Source organism: Pseudonaja textilis, chromosome 15, assembly GCF_049901715.1.
Source record: "Pseudonaja textilis isolate UNSWEBS1 chromosome 15, rPseTex1.2, whole genome shotgun sequence".
NCBI lineage: Eukaryota > Metazoa > Chordata > Lepidosauria > Squamata > Elapidae > Pseudonaja > Pseudonaja textilis.
In genome coordinates this window covers 5,482,546-5,503,441 of record NC_142004.1, presented here as the reverse complement: position 1 = coordinate 5,503,441, position 20,896 = coordinate 5,482,546, and the positions used below count along the sequence as shown (strand labels likewise).

Below are 20,896 nucleotides of genomic sequence, written 5' to 3'. Positions count from 1 at the left end.
AGGCCCATTTGGAGTATTCCTGACGTTGATTGATTATTTCCCAGAAGATAACTGAGGAGGGGGCAGAGGGAAGAATAGCATGAGACAAGAATGAAAGATGCTTTTATTTAAACCAAATACCAATACAAAAATAAATAAATAATAAAATGCATTTCATGGATAGTTCCCATAGATTTGAGCATGATTTCCATTAGGTCACGTTAAAAATTGCAGTTCTCCACAGCTTCTCAGGTGTTTTATGGGCTCTATGCAACGTTTCTTGGTTTGTCCCTTTTCTGGCAGGGGAAGTCCTTAAATGGTGCATTTTTTTGCTGCATGAGTGCAATAGAAACTATAAATAGAAATTATAAATAGAAATTATAAAATGACAATGTCAACAGCTTATAAAGAAAACTTGTATAAGATGTTTTACAGGTGGCATTTTCCCCCGACAAGAATTGCAAGAATGTTTAAGAACAAATCTGAAAAATGTTGGAAATGTCATCAGATACCTGGCTCATACTACCATATGTGGTGGACTTGTGAGGACGCTAGAAAATATTGGACTAAAATACGCATATGGTTGGAAAAAATGACAAAGACACATATAGACTTGAAACCAGAGATTTTTTTATTGGGAATCTTACCGGATATATATAATAAAAATTTGAAGTATCTGATTGTAAATATATTAACAGCGGCTAGGATTGTATTTGCTAAGAACTGGAAGAGTGAGAAAATTCCATCAGAAGAAGAAATTATTAAGAAAATATTGGATTGTGCTGAAATGAGCAAATTGACATTTGAAATCAGAGAACAAGAAGATAAACAATTTTATGAAGTTTGGGATCTTTTTTATCAATGGTTAGATAATAAAACATAATGATAGAATATTCAGATTTAGCATAAAAAAAATTTTTTTTCTTAATATTATCTTTATAAAACATTATTAAGGTAGATTTGGTATGATCTTATGATTTATTGCAAAATAAATTAAGCAAACTATAAAAAAAAAAAAGAAACACGAGAGGGCAGCAGTGCTCTATCATTACTGAACGTTTCATTGTAGGGGAGAGAGAGAAAGAGAGAGAGACAGACAGACAGACAAATTTTTACAGCTGCAAACGGATTTGCTTTATGATGTTCATCATAATAAGAGTTGCTTGTGCAAGGGATAAGAGGAAGAGCAATCTGGCCCGTAAAGTTGCGTGCTTATTAGTAAAATGACATCTTCTCACTATCTAAAGTGTAATATTGTTGTACTAATTTCTTGAGTTTTCTTCTTTTATGAAAGGATCTTCTCTTTTTCTGTGTAATTCTCAGGCTGAGAATTTCTTGGTGGTTCTTTTAGTGCTGACTTTAAAGGCGAGGGAATGGAGCAGCCGGTATACATTTTATCCTCAAATTATGGCCACAATTGAGGCCGAAATGTATGTTGCTAAGTGAGAAAATCTGTGGAGTGAGTTTTGCCCCATTTTACGGCTTTTGTGTGCGCATGCGCAGAGCTGCTAGGAAAAGGGAACAGCTAAGGAACAAGGATCGACTTGGGAGTAAAGGCACAGGTGGACAGCGAATGGCCACTCCCATAGGGAATAAAGAGGAGCAAAAAGGGAGTGTTTTTTTTTGCAGGAGACAATTAGTTCAATTAAGTAGAGTGAAGATTTGCTCCTGATTTCTTACTGCTACAGTGTGGCATTTGGAAGCTATCGGCCTGGCAACTCTCCAAGCCTTATAAAGGTCTATCCTTGTAAAATCTCTTGAAAGACTGTTTGCCGGGACTTTGCTGGGTGTGAATGAGAGGAATTCACTTTAGCCTAAATAAAAGGGGTTTTAACAGATAACAGATAACCAGAGTTGGAAGGGACCTTATAGGTCATCTAGTCCAACCCCCGAACCCAAGCGGGAGACCCAACACCATTTCTGACAACTGGCAGTCCAATCTCTTCTTGAAGGTCTCAAGTGATGATGCTCCCACAACTTCAGAAAGCAACTTCTGTTCCATTGGTTGATTGTTCTCACTGTCAGAAAGTTTCTCCTTATTTCCAGGTTGAATCTCTCCTTGTTCAGTTTCCATCCATTATTCCTTGTCTGGCTGTTCGGGTGCCTTGGAAAACAGCTTGACCCCTTCCTCCTCTCTGGGGCAGCCCCTCAAATATTGGAAGACTGCTCTCCGGTCTCCCCTAGTCCTTCTCTTCCCTAGAATCGCCAGGCCCAGTTCCTGCAACCGTTCATCATATATTTTAGTCTCCAGTCCCCTAATCGTCCTGGTTGCTCCGGGTTTTGTCGGGACGAGGAGTCCGCTTCATGATTTTGGGCAGCTTCAGTCAGAGCACCGTGACCGTAGCAACGTCCCATGTTGCAACCTTGTTCTGCAGGACTCTTTTCACAAATTAACATTCCTCGCAGGGGCAAGTTTTAGCCGGCAAGCCACTTTCCATTGCTAAACTTCTCTAACCGCTTCCATCTCCTTCTTGCTCTTGCTCTCTCTTCCTCCAGGAAATCGCCTCCGGGCAGCTGAGCCTGGAAGACCTTTTGGAGATGTCGGACGAGCAGGTCTGCAAGACGGTGGAGAAATTCGGGGCGAACTGGGAGGAATGTGCCCGACTCAACGCCTCTCTCTCCTGCCTCCGGAACGTGTACAAGTCAGGTGTGGGAGCCCAGCTTTCTCTTCTTCCGGTGGGCGGTGGGCAAAGGTTCGGTCTGACGTTTCCGCTGGGGAAAACCATAGAATAAGAGGGCCAGAAGGGACCTTGGAGGTCTTGTAGTCCAACCCGCTGCCTGTGGCAGGAGATCCCATACCATTCCGGACAGATGGCTGTCCAGTCTCGTCTTGAAAACCTCCAGGGACGGAGGAGCTCCCACAATTTTACACTGTCAACTTCAGAAGGTCAGGGTTTAAATTAGCAACTTTAGATGGGTCAGTTTTAGACGGTCAGCTTTAGATTTAGACCTACAAATTCGGACTGCCCACACAGGTAGGTCTGTTAGAAACGAGTGAGACTTTAGGTCTAAATGCTGTTTATGTTGCCTCCACAGTTAATACTTTATCTCTGTCTGAAGAGGCTTCCACATTTGAACGCTTATTATGGACTATCTCAGGTCAGGCTGGGTCACAAATTCACAACTTTAGTTCCTCGTTGATCTCCCTCTCTCGCTCCCCCTCCCTCCCTCTTTCTCCCTCTCTCTCCCCTCTCCCTCTCTTCCTCCCTCCCCCTTCCTCCCTCTCCCTCCCTTTCTCTCCCTCCCCTTCTCTCCCTCTCTCCCTCCCTCCCTCTCTTCCTCCCTCCCTCTCCCTCCTTCCCCCTCTCCCTCTCGCTCCCTTCCTCTCTCTTCCTCCCTCTCTCCCTCTCTCTCCCTCTCTACTTCTCCCTCTCCTTCCCTTTCTCCCTCTCCTCCCTCTCTCCCTCTCTCCCTCTCTCTCCCTCTCTCTCCCTCTCTTTTAACACTCTTCTTTTTTAAATTCTATCTTGCTTTATTTTTTTTTAACGACCTCCAAATCTAGGCTAGGATCGTCCACGAGTCCCACTCAACGGAAACGCCCTAGCTGGGTTGTTATGGGGATGGTGAGCCCCAGGTATCCGGAGTGTTTCCCATCGCCTCCTTTGGCTCTGCCTGTCATGGCACCTCACAATGTATTTGTTGGCCGAGGGTCTGTCTGGTGGGAAGGGGAGAAGAGGAGAAGGAAATTTCACAAGGAGATTGCAGCCTACGAGGGAACGTACGAAACAAACGGAGGATAGAACATATGAAGTAGGGTTGTAGGAGTTGGGTGTGTCTCATCAGTGCCGTTTTAACTTCGCAGTGTCACTAAGCGAGTAGCTGTAAGTTGAGGACTTAACCTGTTGTACCACCTGATCCACACGGTCCATTCCTCTCCCCCTCTGGCTCTTTATGGATAATTTGCCAAGGGCAGGGATTGCTATGGAAAATAAAACTGAGGTTGCCTAGCAACGTCAGGGCAATTCTACGGCGTTCGGGCAAGGTGCTGGATTCTTCCAGCTGCAGGTATGCCTCTTCTCTGCTTCTGACCTATTGGACCTCTTGTGCCTCCCTGAACTAGGGAGAACAGCCCATAAATAATCCAAAGAATTTAAGCCCACAAACCTGTCAGCAAAACAATCAAGAGTTTTCTTCCCACCTGACGGGGAGCTCAGTGGTTAGGAAACCTTAGCAGGCCTCCTGGGAAGCAACAAGAGAAGTTAGAGCAACGAAGGCGACAGGAAAACCAAGACCCCCCCCACTTCCTCCACTGAGTGGCTGAAGCGTTCACGAAGCACGAAATTTAAGCAGCGAACCCTGCGGCCTTCCCTTCTGCCAAACCCCGGCTGTCTGGCTCTGCTCTTGCGTTTCCAACACCCTGCTGGGCATTGTTCTTAGGGCCTTAACAGTTTCTAACATCCCGGTACTAGCTGGTTCTCTATGAAACTATGCGGTCGGGCTTAGTTTTGGGGGAGGAAAATAAGGAGGGGGGGAAAAATTCTGCCTCTTGTCTACCAGCATCCGTTGGTATTCATCTGGCTAGCATCCGGTCACTGTGTGAGAGAGTTGAGGGCTGTTTGGAAACTGAAGCAGTTATTTGCTGTGTGAGCAAGAAGGAGACAGCAAGGAGCCTGGGCGTGGCTTAGCTCATCTGTTCTGTACTCAAGCTGCTTGGTGCTGTGAAACAAACTGAAACTCCTCTCCTCTGCTTGTGTTTTGCATTTGGAAGAGATTTCTTTTCAGGCAGGGAGGGGGAGTAGAACTCCTTAGCATCAGAGCGTGTTAATAATAATAATATAGGAAATACTAATAGCTCTGATGGTCATTTCGAAGAATCCTTTCTTAGTGAGCCCCTAGAAGCCAAGAGGAACATAGGTGCCAGATTTCAAGTTTGTAGGCTTTACAGTTCTGGGGATTTTGTGATGATGCGTGAGGGGTCTTTCACTTTTATTTATATAGATTTGGCTTGGCCTGCTTAATAAAGGTAATTTAAAATGTCCAGCCTGCTTTGCTCCTTACCAGAGCATTCTGGGCTGCAACCAAGAGCTGCATCGCTGGCATAAAACAAAGCATGGGACTTGCCAAGTGGAGTGAAGTTTGCTGTGGCTGCCTGTGTGCATCGGTAGGTGGGAGACCTAATTTGTGGGTATTTGGGTAGAACTTCAGGATGGTGTGATCTTTGGGCAGCCATTCTTGTTGCTTGGATCTCTGCTGCCGCCTCTGCAGTTCAGAGGAAGGGTGAAGGGCGTATCGTTAGAATCAAGGAAGAGTCACCCTTAGAACTAATATAACGTAGACTAATAAGATTGGAAGGGACCTTGCAGGTCTGCTAGTTCAACCTACACCCATAATGGAGAACCTATGCCACGCATGTCAGCCATCTCTCTGGGCACACCAGCCATCAGCAGTTGCTCTTCTGGGTTCGGGTATGCCGGCCAACTGGTCTTTGAGACAGTGGTGGGATTCAATTTTTTTTTTACTATTGGTTCTGTGGGCGTGGCTTGGTGGGTATGGTGTGGCTTGGTGGGCGTGGCAGGGGAAGGATACTGCAAAATCCCCCTTCCCTCCCCACCCCACTAACCTGTTTTCCAGCTCCGTTCTCCTGGGCAGGGCAACCAAAGAAGACCCAGCCGATCAGCTGGGACTCAGGAGGCGGAGAATAGATGGGATTGGCGGGGCCAGTCAGAGGTGGCATTGGCCGGTTCTCCAAATTACTCAACATTTCAACTACCGGTTCTCTGTGCACATGGGGGCACCAGCAACCGGAAGCGCAGCTCCCCGGAGTCCATGCATGCGCTGGCTAGCTGGTCTTCGCGTACACGGGAATGCCAGAAACTGGAAGAGCAGCTCCCCTGAGTGCACCTGCACACCAGCCAGCTGGTCTTCGTGCATGCATGCATGTTAAGAACATGCACAACGGGAAGGCTAAGCTTCTGGATCCTGGCGCTGCTGTGCGCACGAGTCAGGGAGCTGCTGTTCTGGTTTCTGGTGCGCGCGCATTCCCGTTTTGGCTCTCTGTGCTGGAAAGATTAGCCACCACTGCCCCAGACCATTCCGCACAAGTGGCTGTCTAGTCTTTTCTTGAAAAGAAAAGATCCACCCACAACTTCTGGAGGCAAGTTGTTCCACTGATGAATGGTTCTCACGGTCAGGAAGTTGCTCCTTAATTCTAGGTTGCTTCTCTTCTTGATTAGTTTCCACCCGTTGCTTCTTGTCCTGCCTGGAGGTGCTTTGGAGAACAGCTTGGCTCCCTGCTTCCCTGCGACAGCCCCCTCAATGACTGGGAGACTGCTATGATGTCACCCTTAGTCCTTCTCTTCCTTAGGCTGGGCTTGACTTAGGCATTTCTTTTTGGACCCGGTCCAAAGCAGTAAATCACCACCAAGCAAACCACATTGCAGGCACATTGTACCTGATGAAGTGGCCTACCGGACCGTCCTACCTTTTAATAGAAATTGTTCATCTGGAAAGACTCTGATTTATGGCAGACCACATCGCTTTGCAGCCGTCAAGGTCCTGCTGGTTTGGTGTCTTTTGAACAGTAGAGGGCGCTCTAAGATAACTGAAATTCAGAGGTCACCTGCAACTTACTGAAAATAAGACAGATATATTTTAGACATCGGATATAATAGATAGATAGATAGATAGATAGATAGATAGATAGATAGATAGATAGATAGATAGATAGATGAGAGAGAGAGATGAGAGATAGATAATGATAGATAGATAAATGAGAGATGATAGATAATAGATCGATAGATAATGAGATAGATAATGATAGATAGATAGATAGATAGATAGATAGATAGATAGATAAGAGATAGATAATGATAGATAGATAAATGAGAGATGATAGGTAATAGATAGATAATGAGATAGATAATGATAGATAGATAGATAGATGAGAGAGAGAGAGATGAGAGATAGATAATGATAGATAGATAGATAGATAGATAATGAGATAGTTAGATAATGAGATAGATAGATAATGAGATAGATAATGATAGATAGATAGATAGATAGATAATGATAGATAGAAAGAACAGATTCTAGGTTGTGTGATAGACTTTTAATGACCATGTAGATATTCTCCATGATGTTTTGTCCCTAACTTGGTCCTTCAGCACACTCATGGTCACTGTAATTGAATCCATCCCCCTTGGTGCTTTTCATTTTTTTCTACGTTTTCCTTCCACCTTTCTCAGAGTCTTTGCATAATGGTCTTGGCACAATGTGTCCAAAAGATTGAGCCCGGCTATTTGAGATTGAGGGAGGTCTCTTGGTTTGGTTGGTTCAATGATCCGTTTTTGTTTTTTCTTGACCGTCCACAGTAGGAGTCTTCTCCAGCACCAAAGCTCAAAGGAATCAATACTCATCCTAGCCTGTTTTTTTTTTTCAAACTCCAGTTTTGGTTTCCCTAGAGTGCTACAGGGAATACCATGGTTTCAGAGGTGGTATTCAGCCAGTTCTGACCAGTTCTGGAGAACCAGTAGCAGAAATTTTGAGTAGTTTGAAGAACTGGCCAATACCACCTCTGACTGGCCCCACCAATCCCATCTCTTCTCTGCCTCCCATTGAGTCCCAGCTGATCCTCTGGGTCTTCCTTGGTTGCCCTGCAGGGGAGAACGGAGCTGGGAAGCAGGTTAGTGGGGTTAGTAGGGAGGGAATGGGGATTTTGCAGTGTCCTTCCTCTGCCATGCCCACCAAGCCACGCCTACAGAACCGGTAGTAAAAAAAATTGAATCCCACCACTGTGTGGTTTGAATAATTTCGATCTTTGTAGGTATATAGACACATCATGGCATTTGACTATCTGTGATGACCCGGGCACGGCACAGAGGCAACACAGTCAGCTGATAGTTCAAACTACCCCTTTATTGCTCCAACTTTCCCCCAAACGCTCCCATGCTTCCGGCAAGTCCCAGAGCAAAGTGATCTCACACACACACACACACACACACGTGCACACACACACACACACAGCTCCAGCAGCCTCTGGCTGCAAATAGTCCAGCACAACACTGTGAGCACAATGACTGCAAAGCAAGAAACCCAGCAGGGAATAAGCCAATGAGCCCAGGAAGCAAAGGAACAAGGCAATTAATCCAGGAAGCAAGAAAGCAAGAAGTGCAGGAAGCTTCAAACGTCAGCAACGACACCCAACACTCAGCCTTTGTTCCCGACAAACGCTCCTCCCCACAGCATCTCCTTAAGATTCAGTCCCGAGTAGTCGGGTCAGCCCGCGCTGTTCCTGCCTTCTTTCCACTCTCCGTGCTCGAGGATCAGGAGGGGGAGGTCCTTGCTCATCGCCTGTCTCTCATGTTCACTGCTTAGCCTCTCCTGGTCATCCTGCCCCCATTCCTCCCTGTCTGCAAGCCGTCCCAATCCTGAAAGGCCCTGGCCTGACTCAGCCTGCTCCTCCCCACATTCCTCTGAAGCCAGTGATGCGCCGCCCCCTCCATCTCCCCTTCGGCTCCAATTCCAGTTCATCGTCCTCCACAGATTCACTCTCTGACGATGAGGACACGACACTAATCTCTCCGAGTCTTTTAGGGCAAAAGTCTTCTGAAAATCTTGCCAAGAGAACTGAAGGGACAATCCAGGGAGTTGGCAGGAATTATAAGCGGACGTACAGAAAGGCAAGGCCTAACGCTTCCCCTTTCTAGCATCTAATTAATGCCAGTGTTTCCTCAACCTTGGCAGGTTTAAGGTGTGCAAGCTGGCTGGGGAATTTTGGGGAGTTGGAAGTCCAAAGACCTTAAGAGTTGCCAAGTTTGGAAGAAAAAAAAAAAACCACTAATGGAAGGAGCTACGCTTGCTTGGCTTCCAATGATGCGTCTTCATGCCAGTGCTGATGGTTTCTCCCCCTCTTCCCTTTTAGGACCCAAATATCTCGTGCCTAAGAGGAAACAGCCAGCAGGCAACAGCTTCTATTCCTATTACATACAAAGATAATAAGAGGTCCGGAGACTAAATTATAAACGGGATAACTAAGGGAACTGGATATGTCTATCCAGTTCGTTAGGATATGTCTATCCTAATGAAGAGAAGGCTTAAGGGGGGATATGGTGGCAGTCTTTCAAAATAACAGAGTTGGAAGGGGCCTTGTAGGTTATCTAGTCCACCCCCCACACAAGCAGGAGAGTACTTCCAGTACTTGAGGGAGGCAAACTATTCTCCAAAGCATCCTGAGGGCAGGACAAGAAGCAATGGGTGGAAACTAAGGAAGCAACCTGGAACGAGGGAGAAATTTTCTGATGGTGAGAACAATTAACCAGTGGAACCACTTGCCTCCAGAAGCTGTGAATGCTCCAACACTGGAGGCTTTCAAGAATCGGTTGGGCAATCATTGGACACGGATGGTCGGGTCTTCTGCCTGGAGCAGGGGGTTAGACTAGAACCTCCAAGGTCCCTCTCAAGCTATTATTCTATCATTCTCCTTTATGCATTGCCTCCTCCTTCTCCTGTACCCAGAGAGGAAAGGAAAGGAAGGAAGAGAAAGTGGGTCAGAAGGTCCTGGATTTTCAGGAACACCTGCTTGGTGTGGAAAGGGGCAGAGACCAGCTACCCCTTCAATTGACCGGGGAAAAGCATTTCGAGGCTCACCAAAGGGCTCGTGGTCCCAAGGTCATCCACCGAACCCAGTGAGAAAGATCGATTCCCGTACACATTTTGTAGTCACCTATTTTTCTCAAGACAAAGTTTCTCTTAAATTGACTCGAATTCTTTGTGACTTCATAGCCATAACAGAAGTTGGAAGGGACCCCAAAGGTCTTCTAGTCCAACCCCCTGGTCAAACAGGAGACCCTATGCAATTCAGGACAAGTGGCTGTCCAACCCCTTCTTGACAACCTCCATATCCGTGATGTTTTTCTTCTTCTGAAGAGCACGAAACCAGCCAGAAACTTTTCTTCCCCGTTCCCATCCAGCCCATAGTCCCAAGATTTCTTACTGATGGTGTGATTTTCCTAAAATCTCCTTTGCCGCTATGCCACTCCCCAATTAAAAAAAAACCCCCATTGTGCTATCAAATGAACCCCAATGTTTTGCCCTTCCTTTGCGTCACGTCAAGGGAGGATCGAGGTGGGCGGGAGGACGGGGAAATTGGAACGGTGTGGTGGGGGGAGGAAGAAATTAAATTCTGTCTGGCTGCATCGATTTCACGCTACCAAGCTGGCAAAACGGAAGCAGCCAACTGTATTGTGTCCTGGGAAAAACCCGATACAACTTTATGCTTTGCTCCTGTTCAGGAAGGGGCCTTTTTATGTTAAAAAGGGAAGAAATCGCTCTCCATAATTATACTTTCAGTCGCATTTGATTCTTCCCTCGGCTGCTTTTCCTTCCCTGCTTCCTTCAGGCATGTTATTAAATTTATCATTCATTAAAAAAATATAAAAAAAAGGGAAAAGGAAAACAGCTTGCATGTGCTTCAGCTGTCCATTTTTACCGGAGATTTTACCTTAGGGTTCTTACTCAGAGAGGAGAGACTTTGGGCTATCTGGCTTGAACACAGCCAGCAAGCAAAACTTTTTCTTTCTTTCTTTCTTTCTTTCTTTCTTTCTTTCTTTCTTTCTTTCTTTCTTTCTTTCTTTCTTTCTTTCTTTCTTTCTTTCTTTCTTTTTAAATCAAAGTTGTAAACTTCATGATTATGAAGATCAACTGGGAATGGAACAATGGCGGGATTCAATTTTTTTTTACTACCGGTTCTGTGGGCGTAGCTTGGTGGGTGGGGTGTGACTTGATGGGCGTGGCTTGGTGGGCGTGGCAGGGGAAGGATACACTGCAAAATCTCCCTTCCCTCCCCACCCCACTAACCTGCTTTCCAGCTCCGTTCTCCTGGGCAGGGCAACCAAAGAAGACCCAGCCGATCAGCTGGGACTCAACGGGAGGCAGAGAATAGATGGGGTTGGCGGGTCCAGTCAGAGGTGGGATTGGCCGGTTCTCTGAACTACTCAAAATTTCTGCTACCGGTTCTCCAGAACTGGTCAGAACCTGCTGAATGCCCACCTCTGGAATGGAAGAAGCTCTTTTTTGATTCCTGCATAAAAATAGGATGTCTAAGAAGATCTGATGATGAACGGTTGAGGGAATTAAGCCTGTCCTAAACAAAGAGAAGGAGTGTGTGTGTGTGTGTGTGTGTGTGTGAACAGGATCACTGTCTTCCAGGACTTGTGCTCTCTCAGAGAATAGGGGCTTGACTTATTCTCCAAAGCACCGAAGGCAGGATAAGAAGCAATGGGTGGAAACTAGTTTGGCTTCTAGGGGTAAGTGTGGCTTAGCAAATCGTAGCGTAGCCTACTGTGAGAATGCAGTGGGTGTGTGCATCCTAGCCTGCTTTTCTTTCAAAGAAACAGCATTGGAGAAAAACCCAAGAGTCCACGAAAGTGGATTCACCACCAAAACTCTGTAGATGGTAGGTGCCGATTTTTGTCAAGTATAACTTTGTGTGTGTGTGTTTGTGTGTCAGTTTTTAACAGCAGTTTCTAATTCTTAAGACAGTGGCTCTTAAGCATAAAGCCAGCCACAACCACCCATCCCATCTTCCCAGATAGAATGAGATTGGGCTCAGATTTAATATCCCCAAACATCAAGACTTCTTCAGATGCAACCTTGAAATACGGTTGCTTTCTCTTTAAAACGCTTTGCATCTTCTTCTTGTTTTAAGTTGCAAGAGATGGAAGAGTCAAGACTGATATTAATAAATTAGGATAAGGGGCAATGTCAGTATCTGTTAATGAGTCATTAATTAGGGCCATTCAATTTCCTAGGACATATCTCCACGGGAATAATGTGCTGGCAGGAGGCAGGGAGCGGGGAACGTTGGGTGTTTACAGGCTTCCTCCAGTCTGGCAGGGAGAAAGAAGCCATAACGCCTGATATTTCTGCATCTAGATACAGCAGGGAAACGATTCATTTCCTTCCAGATGTTTTGGACTACAGATCCCATCTTGCTGTCTGGGTATGAAGCCGAGAAGAGCAGTTTTCCTAGTCCCTCGTTAGGGCATGTTATTAAAAAAAAAAGATGTTGATTCTCTGGAAAGAGTGCAGAAAAGAGCAACACAAATGATTAGGGGCCTAGAAGCTAAAACGTATGAAGAACAGTTGCAGGAATTGGGTTTGCCTAGTCTCATGGTTTTCCCAGTTGCGATGCGTGGCTGTGGAAGTTGGGCCATAACGAAGGCTGAGCGCAAAAGAATTCAGGCCTTTGAGCTCCGGGGCTGAAGGAGAAGACTCCAGCGAGTCCCTTGGACTGCAAGGCGATCCAACCGGTCAGTCCTAGAAGAGATCCACCCTGACTGCTCCTTAGAAGGCCAGATCCTGAAGATGGAACTCAAAGACTTTGATCACCTCATGACAAGGAAGGACTCACCGGAGAAGAGCCTAATGCTGAGAATGATGGAGAGGGCAAAAGAAGGAGGAGGAGGAGGAGGAGGAGGAGGAGGAGGAGGAGGAGGAGGAGGAGGAGGAGGAGGAGGAGGAGGAGGAGGAGACAACAGAAAAGGAAGGGGCTGGATGGAGTCCCTGAAGCAGGAAGCAGGAGCTTCAATGGACTCCAGAAGAAGGTAGAGGTCAGGAAGGCCTGGAGGAACGTGGTCCATGGGGTCGCAATGGGTCATGATGGGTCCATGGGGTCGCGATAGTCGCGATGGGTCAGACACAACTTCGCAACTAACAACAAGTCTAATGAAGAGAAGGCTTAAGGGGAGACATGATAGCAGTCTTCCAATATCTGAGGGGCTGCCACAAAGAAGGAGTCAACTTATTTTATTCTCCAAAGCACTAGAGAGCAGGGCAAGAAACAACGGGTGGAAACTAATCAAAGAGAGAAGCAACCTAGAACGAAGTGGAAATTTCCTGACAGTGAGAACAATTAATGCGCGGAACGCCTCCAGAAGTTGTGGGGGCTCCATCCCTGGAGGCTTTTAAGAAGAGTTTGCACAGCCACTTGACTGGAATGGTAGAGGGTCTCCTGCTTGAGCAGTGGGGGTGGACTAGAAGACCTCCAAGGTCCCTTCCAGCTCTATTATTCTCTTAAGCCGTCGAACTTGGGCTTTCAGAAGTTCGGTTTAGACCCCCTTCTCAATCACATGGTGGTTTGTTTTGAGGTTAATGTAATATGTGAGTCTAGCAGGGCTAGCAAGTCATGGTGTATTACTTCAGTTCATGTGTGGACCCGGTGCAGTTTGTGGTTTATTTAACAAACTGCGATAAACCCATCAGAGCTTATAATGAACCGAGAACTTAAATTAAGTCTCTGCGTAAGCCCTCCTTAAGGAGCTGTTTAAAAAAAAACAAAAATCAGAGAGTGCAACCTTGGGCTCTTTTGTTGGGGTGGGAATTTGCCTATAAAAACCTGTAAATAAAGAGGAAAGAAATGAGGCGAGATCTCTCGGAGAGAGAACTGCACGGCCCTTTTTGAAAATGCAAATGTGATTTTTCCAAGGCTGGGTTGGAGCGGAAGAAAGATAGAAAGGAAGGAAAAGGTGATTCAATCTCCCGTCTTTTGTTTTCAGACCAGCTGCAGGACTTTTTAAAGTATGCCAACATTCGTTGCCTTTTCCCACAACTGTTGTCATTTGGTTTGGTAGAACAGGCCTGCTCTCTTCAATATTTCTGTGTCCATGGTTAGGGCACAAAATGTATGTATGTATGTATGTATGTATGTATGTATGTATGTATTTATGTATGTATATAGCTCGGTAGGTAGGTATATAGCTCGGTAGGTAGGTAGGCAAGAAGGAAGGAAGGAGAAAGGGAAGAGGAAAGGAAAGGAAGTAGGAAAGGAGGAGAGGGGAAAGGAAAAAGGAAAGGAGAAGGAGGAGAGGGGAAAGGAGAAAGGAAAGGAAAGAGGAAAGGAAGGGAAGAGAAAAGGAAAGGAAAAAGGGAGCGAAAGGAATGGAAACGAAAGAGGAAAGGAGAAGGAGGAGAGGGGAAAGGAGAAAGGAAAGGAAAGAGGAAAGGAAAGGAAAAAGGGAGGGAAAGGAAATGAAAGAGGAAAGAAGGAGAAGGAAAGAGAAAGGAGAAAGCAGAAAGGAAAGGAAAGGAGAAAGGAAAGAGCCCTTTCTCCCGGGCTAATGAAATAAACCTGCCCGTGAAGATGGACAAGCGAGACAGAAGATGGATAGCAGGGCTCTTAACAAGCCTCAAACAGGAGGCTGCCTGGACTTCACACCGTGTTTGCAGGCTTTACAGTTCTGTGCCACGAAGGAAAAGGTCACCGGTGTCGCCACGCTCTCCGTTCCTCTGGACGGCTGCTTGGCAGATGAGCTTTCCACGCCTGCCCCAGTGACGGATGTCAGGAGCCGGGAGCAGACGGACGTCTGTCAGTGGAAAACGGCATGACATACATATCCGCATTCCCCCACCCACCCCCACCCAACCCCCGTTCCTCCCCAGAGATTCATCCAGCATCCCCCCGCAAAGCCTCCGTGCCTGTGAGGGTTGGATTCTCCACCCTCGGCTGGAAGAGATGGAAATTATTAATGGCGGGAAGCAATCCACTTCCTCTCCTTTCTTTTCGTATTGCCCCTCAATCCATCACTTTGACATGGGTGGGGGGGAAAGAGACCCCCGTGTTTTTCTTTCTCTCTGCCCCAGGGCTGTAGGGAAGAGGGGCTTCATTCGGGGAGGGGGCCCTTCGTGATCTCAGCACACTCCTTGGAACGGTTACTTAAAACGCGGGCGATGAAGCACGAGAGAGAAGCCTACTGGAAGGGGAGCGCCAGGCCGATTTAATCAGTTTTAGCGCATGGACGCATGGTTGTCAAGAATTATATTCTGAAAATGCCGGGGTTTTTTGGGGGGTTGGAAGGAGGATGTTGAAGGGAGGGGGGGAAGGAAGAGAGAGAATGCAGAAATCGATTCCTTCTCCAGATGAAGAGGGTTGGGGGACGGGAGAGGAAGAGAGAGATGGTATTCCATTTGTCATATTTATGAAACAGCGAATGCCTCTTCATTAGGGGGCACCCAGATCAGCGCCTGGAAAGCAAGGGGATGAGACGGGAGAAAGGTTTATCTTGATCGGTCTGTGTGTGTGTGTGTGTGTGTGTGTGTGTGTGTGTGTGTGTGTGTTGCAGCTTGCTTGTAACGGGGTTGTGCAGCTCGTCCTGGACTTTGCAACCGTTCGTTGGGTGAACTGTTCAAAGTTACAGCGGCACTGAAAAAGAAGGGACTCGTGGCCCCTTTTTTCACACTTACAGCCATTGCAATACGCCCCCCAGGGTCACGTGAGTTACATTCGGATGCTTGGAAACCAACTCACATTTATTTAAATTTTGTCTGCTTCCTTGCCTGGGCCTTACTTTTTAGCAGGAAGCCTCTGGCATACCACGAAGGACCCGATGTGGCCTTGAACCCAGAGGTGGTATTCAGCCAGTTCTGACCAGTTCTGGAGAACCAGTAGTGGAAATATTGAGTAGTTCGGAGAACCGGCCAAGGCCACCTCTGACCTCCCCGCCAACCCCATCTCCTCTCTGCCTCCCATTGAGTCCCAGCTGATCGGCTGGGTCTCCTTTGGTTGCCCCGCACAGGAGAACGGAGCTGGAAAGCAGGTTAGTGGGATGGGGAGGGAATGGGGATTTTGCAGTATATCCTTCCCCTGCCACGCCCACCAAGCCACGCCCACCAAGCCACACCCACAGAACCGGTAGCTAAATTTTTTTGAATCCCACCACTGTCTTGAACCCTTTCCAAAATCCCCCCTCCCAATAATACTTACATAATAAAAGGTAAAACCCTGGCACATAATATGTGGTAATCTTTTCCGGCTCTAGGGGGCGGTGCTCCTCTCCGTTACAAAGCCAAAGAGCCAGCGTTGTCTGAAGACGCCTCCGTGGTCATGTGGCCGGCAGGACTAAATGCCTTTGAAGGTGCACAGAACGCTGTTCCCTTCACACCAAAGTGGCCCTTATTTTTCTACTTGCATGTTTTTTTTTTTTTAAACGTGCTTTTGAACTGCTAGGTTGGCAGAAGCTGCTGGGACCAGGAACGGGAGCTCACCCCGTTATGCGGCGCTAAGGGTTCAAACCGCTCGAACTGCTGACCTTTCTGATCGACAAGCTCAGCGTCTTATCCACAGAGCCACCGTGTCCCACTACTTATATAACACACATATACAATACACAAACTCTCCTTGGAATAAGGTAGATTTATTCTGGACTGAGAGCCCAGGCCGGGCATCATTCCTGTGCCACGGCGGAGATAAACCCATTCTCAAGGGCCCAACCCAACTCTTCCTCCTATCCTTCTTTCTGCCCATCGCCCGTTAATGACTCGTGCCGTTGAATCGTTCAGTTTGTACGTACATGCAAAAAAACCTGGTGTTGGGCCACCTGTCCACCAAAAGGGCCAGAAGTTGTTTGGTGCTTAGAGGAATCTCTCGTCATCGGAGCAACGTGAGGCTAGACACAACAGACCGTAATGGCGGGTTCAAGGGGAGCCTTCAGCTGTTCAGCACTTAATTTGGTTACTTTTATGATCGTGCAAAGGACCGATAATGGGGAAATCCTTCTGGGACTGAGAAGTCAATTGGCGGCTCCCCCTTGCTGAATAAGGCGATGGGGTTCAGGGTCTTATCTGGGGTTTGGAAAGGTTTTTAATCTACATTCAAGAGCTGTGGTGGCACAGCAGTTAGAATGCAGCATTGCAGGGTAATTCTTCCCACTGCTAGGAGTTCGATCCTGACCGGCTGAAGGTTGATTCTCATCCTTCTGTCCTTCTGAGGTCCATAAAATGAAGAGCCAGGTTGTTGGGGGCAAGATGCTGACTCTGTAAACTGCTTAGAGAAGCCACTGTAAAGTGGTATATAACTTTAAGTTTAAGTTTAAATTCAATTCTATTCTATTCTATTCTATTCTATTCTATTCTATTCTATTCTATTCTATTCTATTCTATTCCATTCCATTCCATTCCATTCCATTCCATTCCACTCTTGTTCGTATTCCTATTGCCATGGTGGTGCAGTGGTTAGAATGCAGCATTGCAGGCAAACTCTGCCCACTGCCAGGAGTTCAATCCTGACCGGCTCATGGTTGACTCAGCCTCCCAGCCTTCTGAGGTGGGTAAAACAAGGACCCAGATTGTCAGGAGCAAGAGGCTGACTCTGTAAACCTCTTAGAGAGGGCCGTAAAGCACTGTAAAGCAGCATATAAGTCTAAGGGCTATTGCTATTTGTTTCCTTTCCCTGTTAAACCTGGCTGAAACAACCCCTCAATTCCTCCTCCTCCTCCTCCTCCTCCTCCTCCTCCTCCCTCCACAAAACAGCCCTCCCCTCAAAATACAAAACCTAGCTGTGCTTCACGGCCTTTCCTTTTTGTCTTTTGCATAAAATTGTAGGTTGCCTAGTAACTTGGGGTGAGTTGTGGAGGAGGAAAGCTCATGGAGAGCTTTGGTTCCCCCCCCCACCCCAAATCAGCCAGGGATTATTTCCCAACCTGTAAAACCTGTGCGTCTTGCCCCAAGCTGGTGCTTTCAGTAGGGATGTGTGTGGGCGTGTATGTGTGTAATACAGGTCGTCCTTGACTTACGACCACAGCCTGAGCCCAACATTTCTCGTGGCTAAGCGCGACGGTTGTGAGGCTTATCCCCCCTTTTCCGGCCTTTCTTGCCACCGTTCTTAAACGAATCCCTGATAGTTGTGAAGTTCGTAACGCGGTGGTGAAGTGAAAAGGGGCTTTCCCCATTGGCTAGGCTTGTCTAAAGGTTGCCAAAGGGGAAATCAGGGGGCTGCCACCGTCATAAATATGAGCCAGTGGCCAAGCCATCTGAATTTGGATCACATGACCGTGGGAATATCAGCATTCCGGCACGTAACCCCAATTAAATCTCCCAACACTTCAAAAGGATTTATTGGGAGTTAACATGTCCGGCCACTGCCTGGGTGTAGCCGACTCTGCGACACATCCTTCATTGCCACCCTTGACCCTGGTTTTCCTCCCACCCCCTGGGTGTCTCATAATTCATATTCTCCAATGGGACACCTCCATAGACCAGAGACATCAATTCATGCTCTCCAATTACGATTTTGCACGGCAGAAACTTCAGTCACTTAGTTACTACGCCTGAAGCCTGGATGTAAAGGAGCTGAACAGGGGTTCTCCTTGCACGATGTCCTTTAGGCGCTCTCCCTCTCCTCCCTGCCATTCCACGCCTATCTTTAGTATCCATCAATCATCCTTAATTAGCAGCAGTAATTACTGTCTCCCACCCCTCCCTGATGGCATATTCCCTGGATAATTGTAAGCGGCTGACCCATAACTGCACAGTTTTTCCCCATGGAAGGATTGACCAGAAGTTATTGCAGTGCAGTGATCTCGTTTTTTGCAAGCTGGGGGAAGATAATGCTGTGATCGGTTGGGTTCCTCGGGTGTTTGTGGAAGGGGCACAACCTCTTATTCCAGAACCTGTTAACCATAATGTGTGTGTGTGTGTGGGGGGGGGTTAGATGGCAAGCTACATTCGGCTCTCTCTTAATGCCTTTTTGTAGCTTTGTCTGTGTTGTGATTCTACAATGTACAATAATCATCCACGCCTTCCTTCCCTGAAGAAAATCCTCCAGACTGTGTTAAATATCCAGCAGCTTAACACGGGTGGGGAGGGGGGAGAAGGGAGAGAAACAGAAAGAGAGAGAGAGAGATGAGAGAGGGGAGAGAGAGAAAGAGGGAGGTAGAGAAAGAGAGGAGAGGGAGGGTGGGAGGGACACAGACAAGGGGGGAGAGAGAGAGAGATGAGAGAGGAGAGGGTGGGAGGGGAGAGAGAGGGGGGAGAGGAGAGAGAAAGAGGAGAGGGAGAGAGGGGAGAGAGAGAAAGAGAGGAGAGGGAGGGAGGGAGAGAGATGAAAGAGAGAAAGAGGAGAGGGCAGGAGAGGGAGAGAGAGAGAGGTGAGGGGGACGAAGGGAGGAGAGACGGGGATGGGAGAGAGAGAGATCCATGCAAACCAATACCCGAAATAACTTCTGGTCTTTGACCAGACAGTAAAAAGAGAAATAGTTTAATACAACGATCGGCTATGCAAATTAAAGAGACAGCCCGGTCAGCCCGGCCTCCTCCCTATTGGTGTTGTAATGTCATTCCCATAGGATTTTCAGAGCCGGGGGGGGGGGGGGAATCTACGGTTGCAGAAACGGTTCCCTGCTCCCGAAATCAGAGTCCAGCACTGAATCCTTTTAAAGGATTACTCTGGTTTGAAACCGCTGGTTTGAAAGGGGTGTGTGTGTGTCCCAAGAGGCGTCTGTGTTAAAACTGAACATCCCCCTCTCCACGGGGGGGTGGGGTACGACACTCCCTCTCTCCTGTTGTCCTTTCGGTAGTTCCAAGAAGGTTCATTCATTGGCACTCTTCAGATGACCCTGAGGGAACAGATAAGCCTCCCAAGTGGTCTCAATGACCAGATGAGCGCAAGGAGTATAAATCCTTCCATCCTCCACCATTTAGTCAGAACTGATGAAGCTTCTTGGGTGAGAAGCGAAACGTCTCCGAGAAAACAACAAAACCAAAAGCACCTTTGAAAAAGCACCTTTGGGACTTTTAAAGGTGTGTAAACTTTGAAGTGAGAGGTGGCATTCACTGAAAATGACCAAAGGTCAACCATAGAATATTAGAGAAGGAATTTGTGGTGCGTTCCTGGCAAATGGAGACTTGGGATTAACGAAGGCTGAATTTATTTTTTAATTTTTTTTTTCCACTGGGTGGCTTTCTAAAAATTCAAGGAAGCACACCCGGCTTCACTTTCATTTCTGGTCCATTGGTGCTTCTTCCTTCCCCTCTCAAATTATCAAAAAGCAACCTTGATGCGTTGGGGCATTTGATCTCAAATCCAGGCCCCTTCCATGTGGCGTTTCTTTGAGGCTTACGCGTCATTTGAGCCCTCTCCCCAAATCACCTTGACGAAATAGTCAATTCAAGTTTTGTTTCTGTATGTGGCAGCAAGGTGTTTGATCAGTGTGGGCATCCTGTATGCATAGCAGTATAAATACACACCCACTCACACACACACACACAATTTCAAAGTACTGCAGAACTTTTCCTCAAGGTTTTCCTGCCTTTTTTCCTCCCCTCTTCAAGTTCTATTAATATGTCTATCACATTGTGGATTAAATGGGGGTCGTGGTGCATGCTGAGCTGACAACATAACAGAGATGACAGAGGGACCTTGGAGGTCTTCTAGCCCAACCCCATGCTCAGGCAGGAAACCCAATACCATTTCAGACAATTGGTTGTCCAATCTCTTCTTAAAAGCCTCCAGTGTTGGAGCAGCCACAACTTCTAAAGGCAAGTTGTTCCACTGCTTTATTATTCAGGAAATTTCTCCTTAATTCTAGGTGGGTTCTCTCCTCGATTAACAGAATAACAGGGTTGGAAGGGACCTTGGAGGTCTTCTAGTCCAACCCCTTACTCAAGCAAATGGGTAAGCCTCCAGTGATGGAACATCCACAGCTTCTAGAGGCAAGTCGTTCCACTGGTTAATTGTTCTCAGGGCCAAGAAATTTCTCCTTAGGTCTAGGTTGCTTCTCTCCTGGATTAGCACATGGCTTCTTGTTTTGCCTTCCGGCACTTTGGAGAAAAAGGTTGATTCCCCTCTTCTTTGTGGAAGCCTCTTAGATATTAGGTCTCCCAACATGGGGAAAAAAGGCTGTGTAAGAGAAGGAGATGGAGAAGGAAGGCGTTGCTTGGGGGAAAGTGTACTTTATATTGCACTAGTGTGGTCACACCTGGGAGACTGTTCCCGGTTCTGATGCTCTCACTAATAAACTCTGCTTTCCCTCAAACAACACCTTCTCCACCTCCTTCCGCTATGCAGCCTTTTTTCTCCGCGTTGGGAGATTCATTTCATTTATTCATCTTCTAGCACAGGTGTCTTCAAACTTGACAGCTTGAAGACTTGTGGACTTCAACTCCCGGAATCCCTCCTTCCAGTCACGTTAGCTCAGGAATTCTGGGA

General features: G+C 47.0%; 2 protein-coding genes across 3 annotated transcripts in view; one reads left to right on the top strand and one right to left on the bottom strand.

Annotated features, from left to right (window-relative positions):
- Positions 1–20,896, bottom strand: part of RFC5 (replication factor C subunit 5) — a 315,947-nt gene that overhangs the window by 35,530 nt on the left and 259,521 nt on the right. The gene's annotated exons all lie outside the window — the stretch shown is intronic.
- KSR2 (kinase suppressor of ras 2) overlaps positions 1–20,896 on the top strand; it is a 137,292-nt gene that overhangs the window by 19,129 nt on the left and 97,267 nt on the right. For both annotated transcript variants that reach the window (XM_087913260.1, XM_087913258.1), the window contains exon 3: positions 2,476–2,626. In XM_087913260.1, the coding sequence (XP_087769386.1) occupies positions 2,476–2,626 (151 nt within the window). The remainder of the gene's footprint in view (positions 1–2,475; positions 2,627–20,896) is intronic.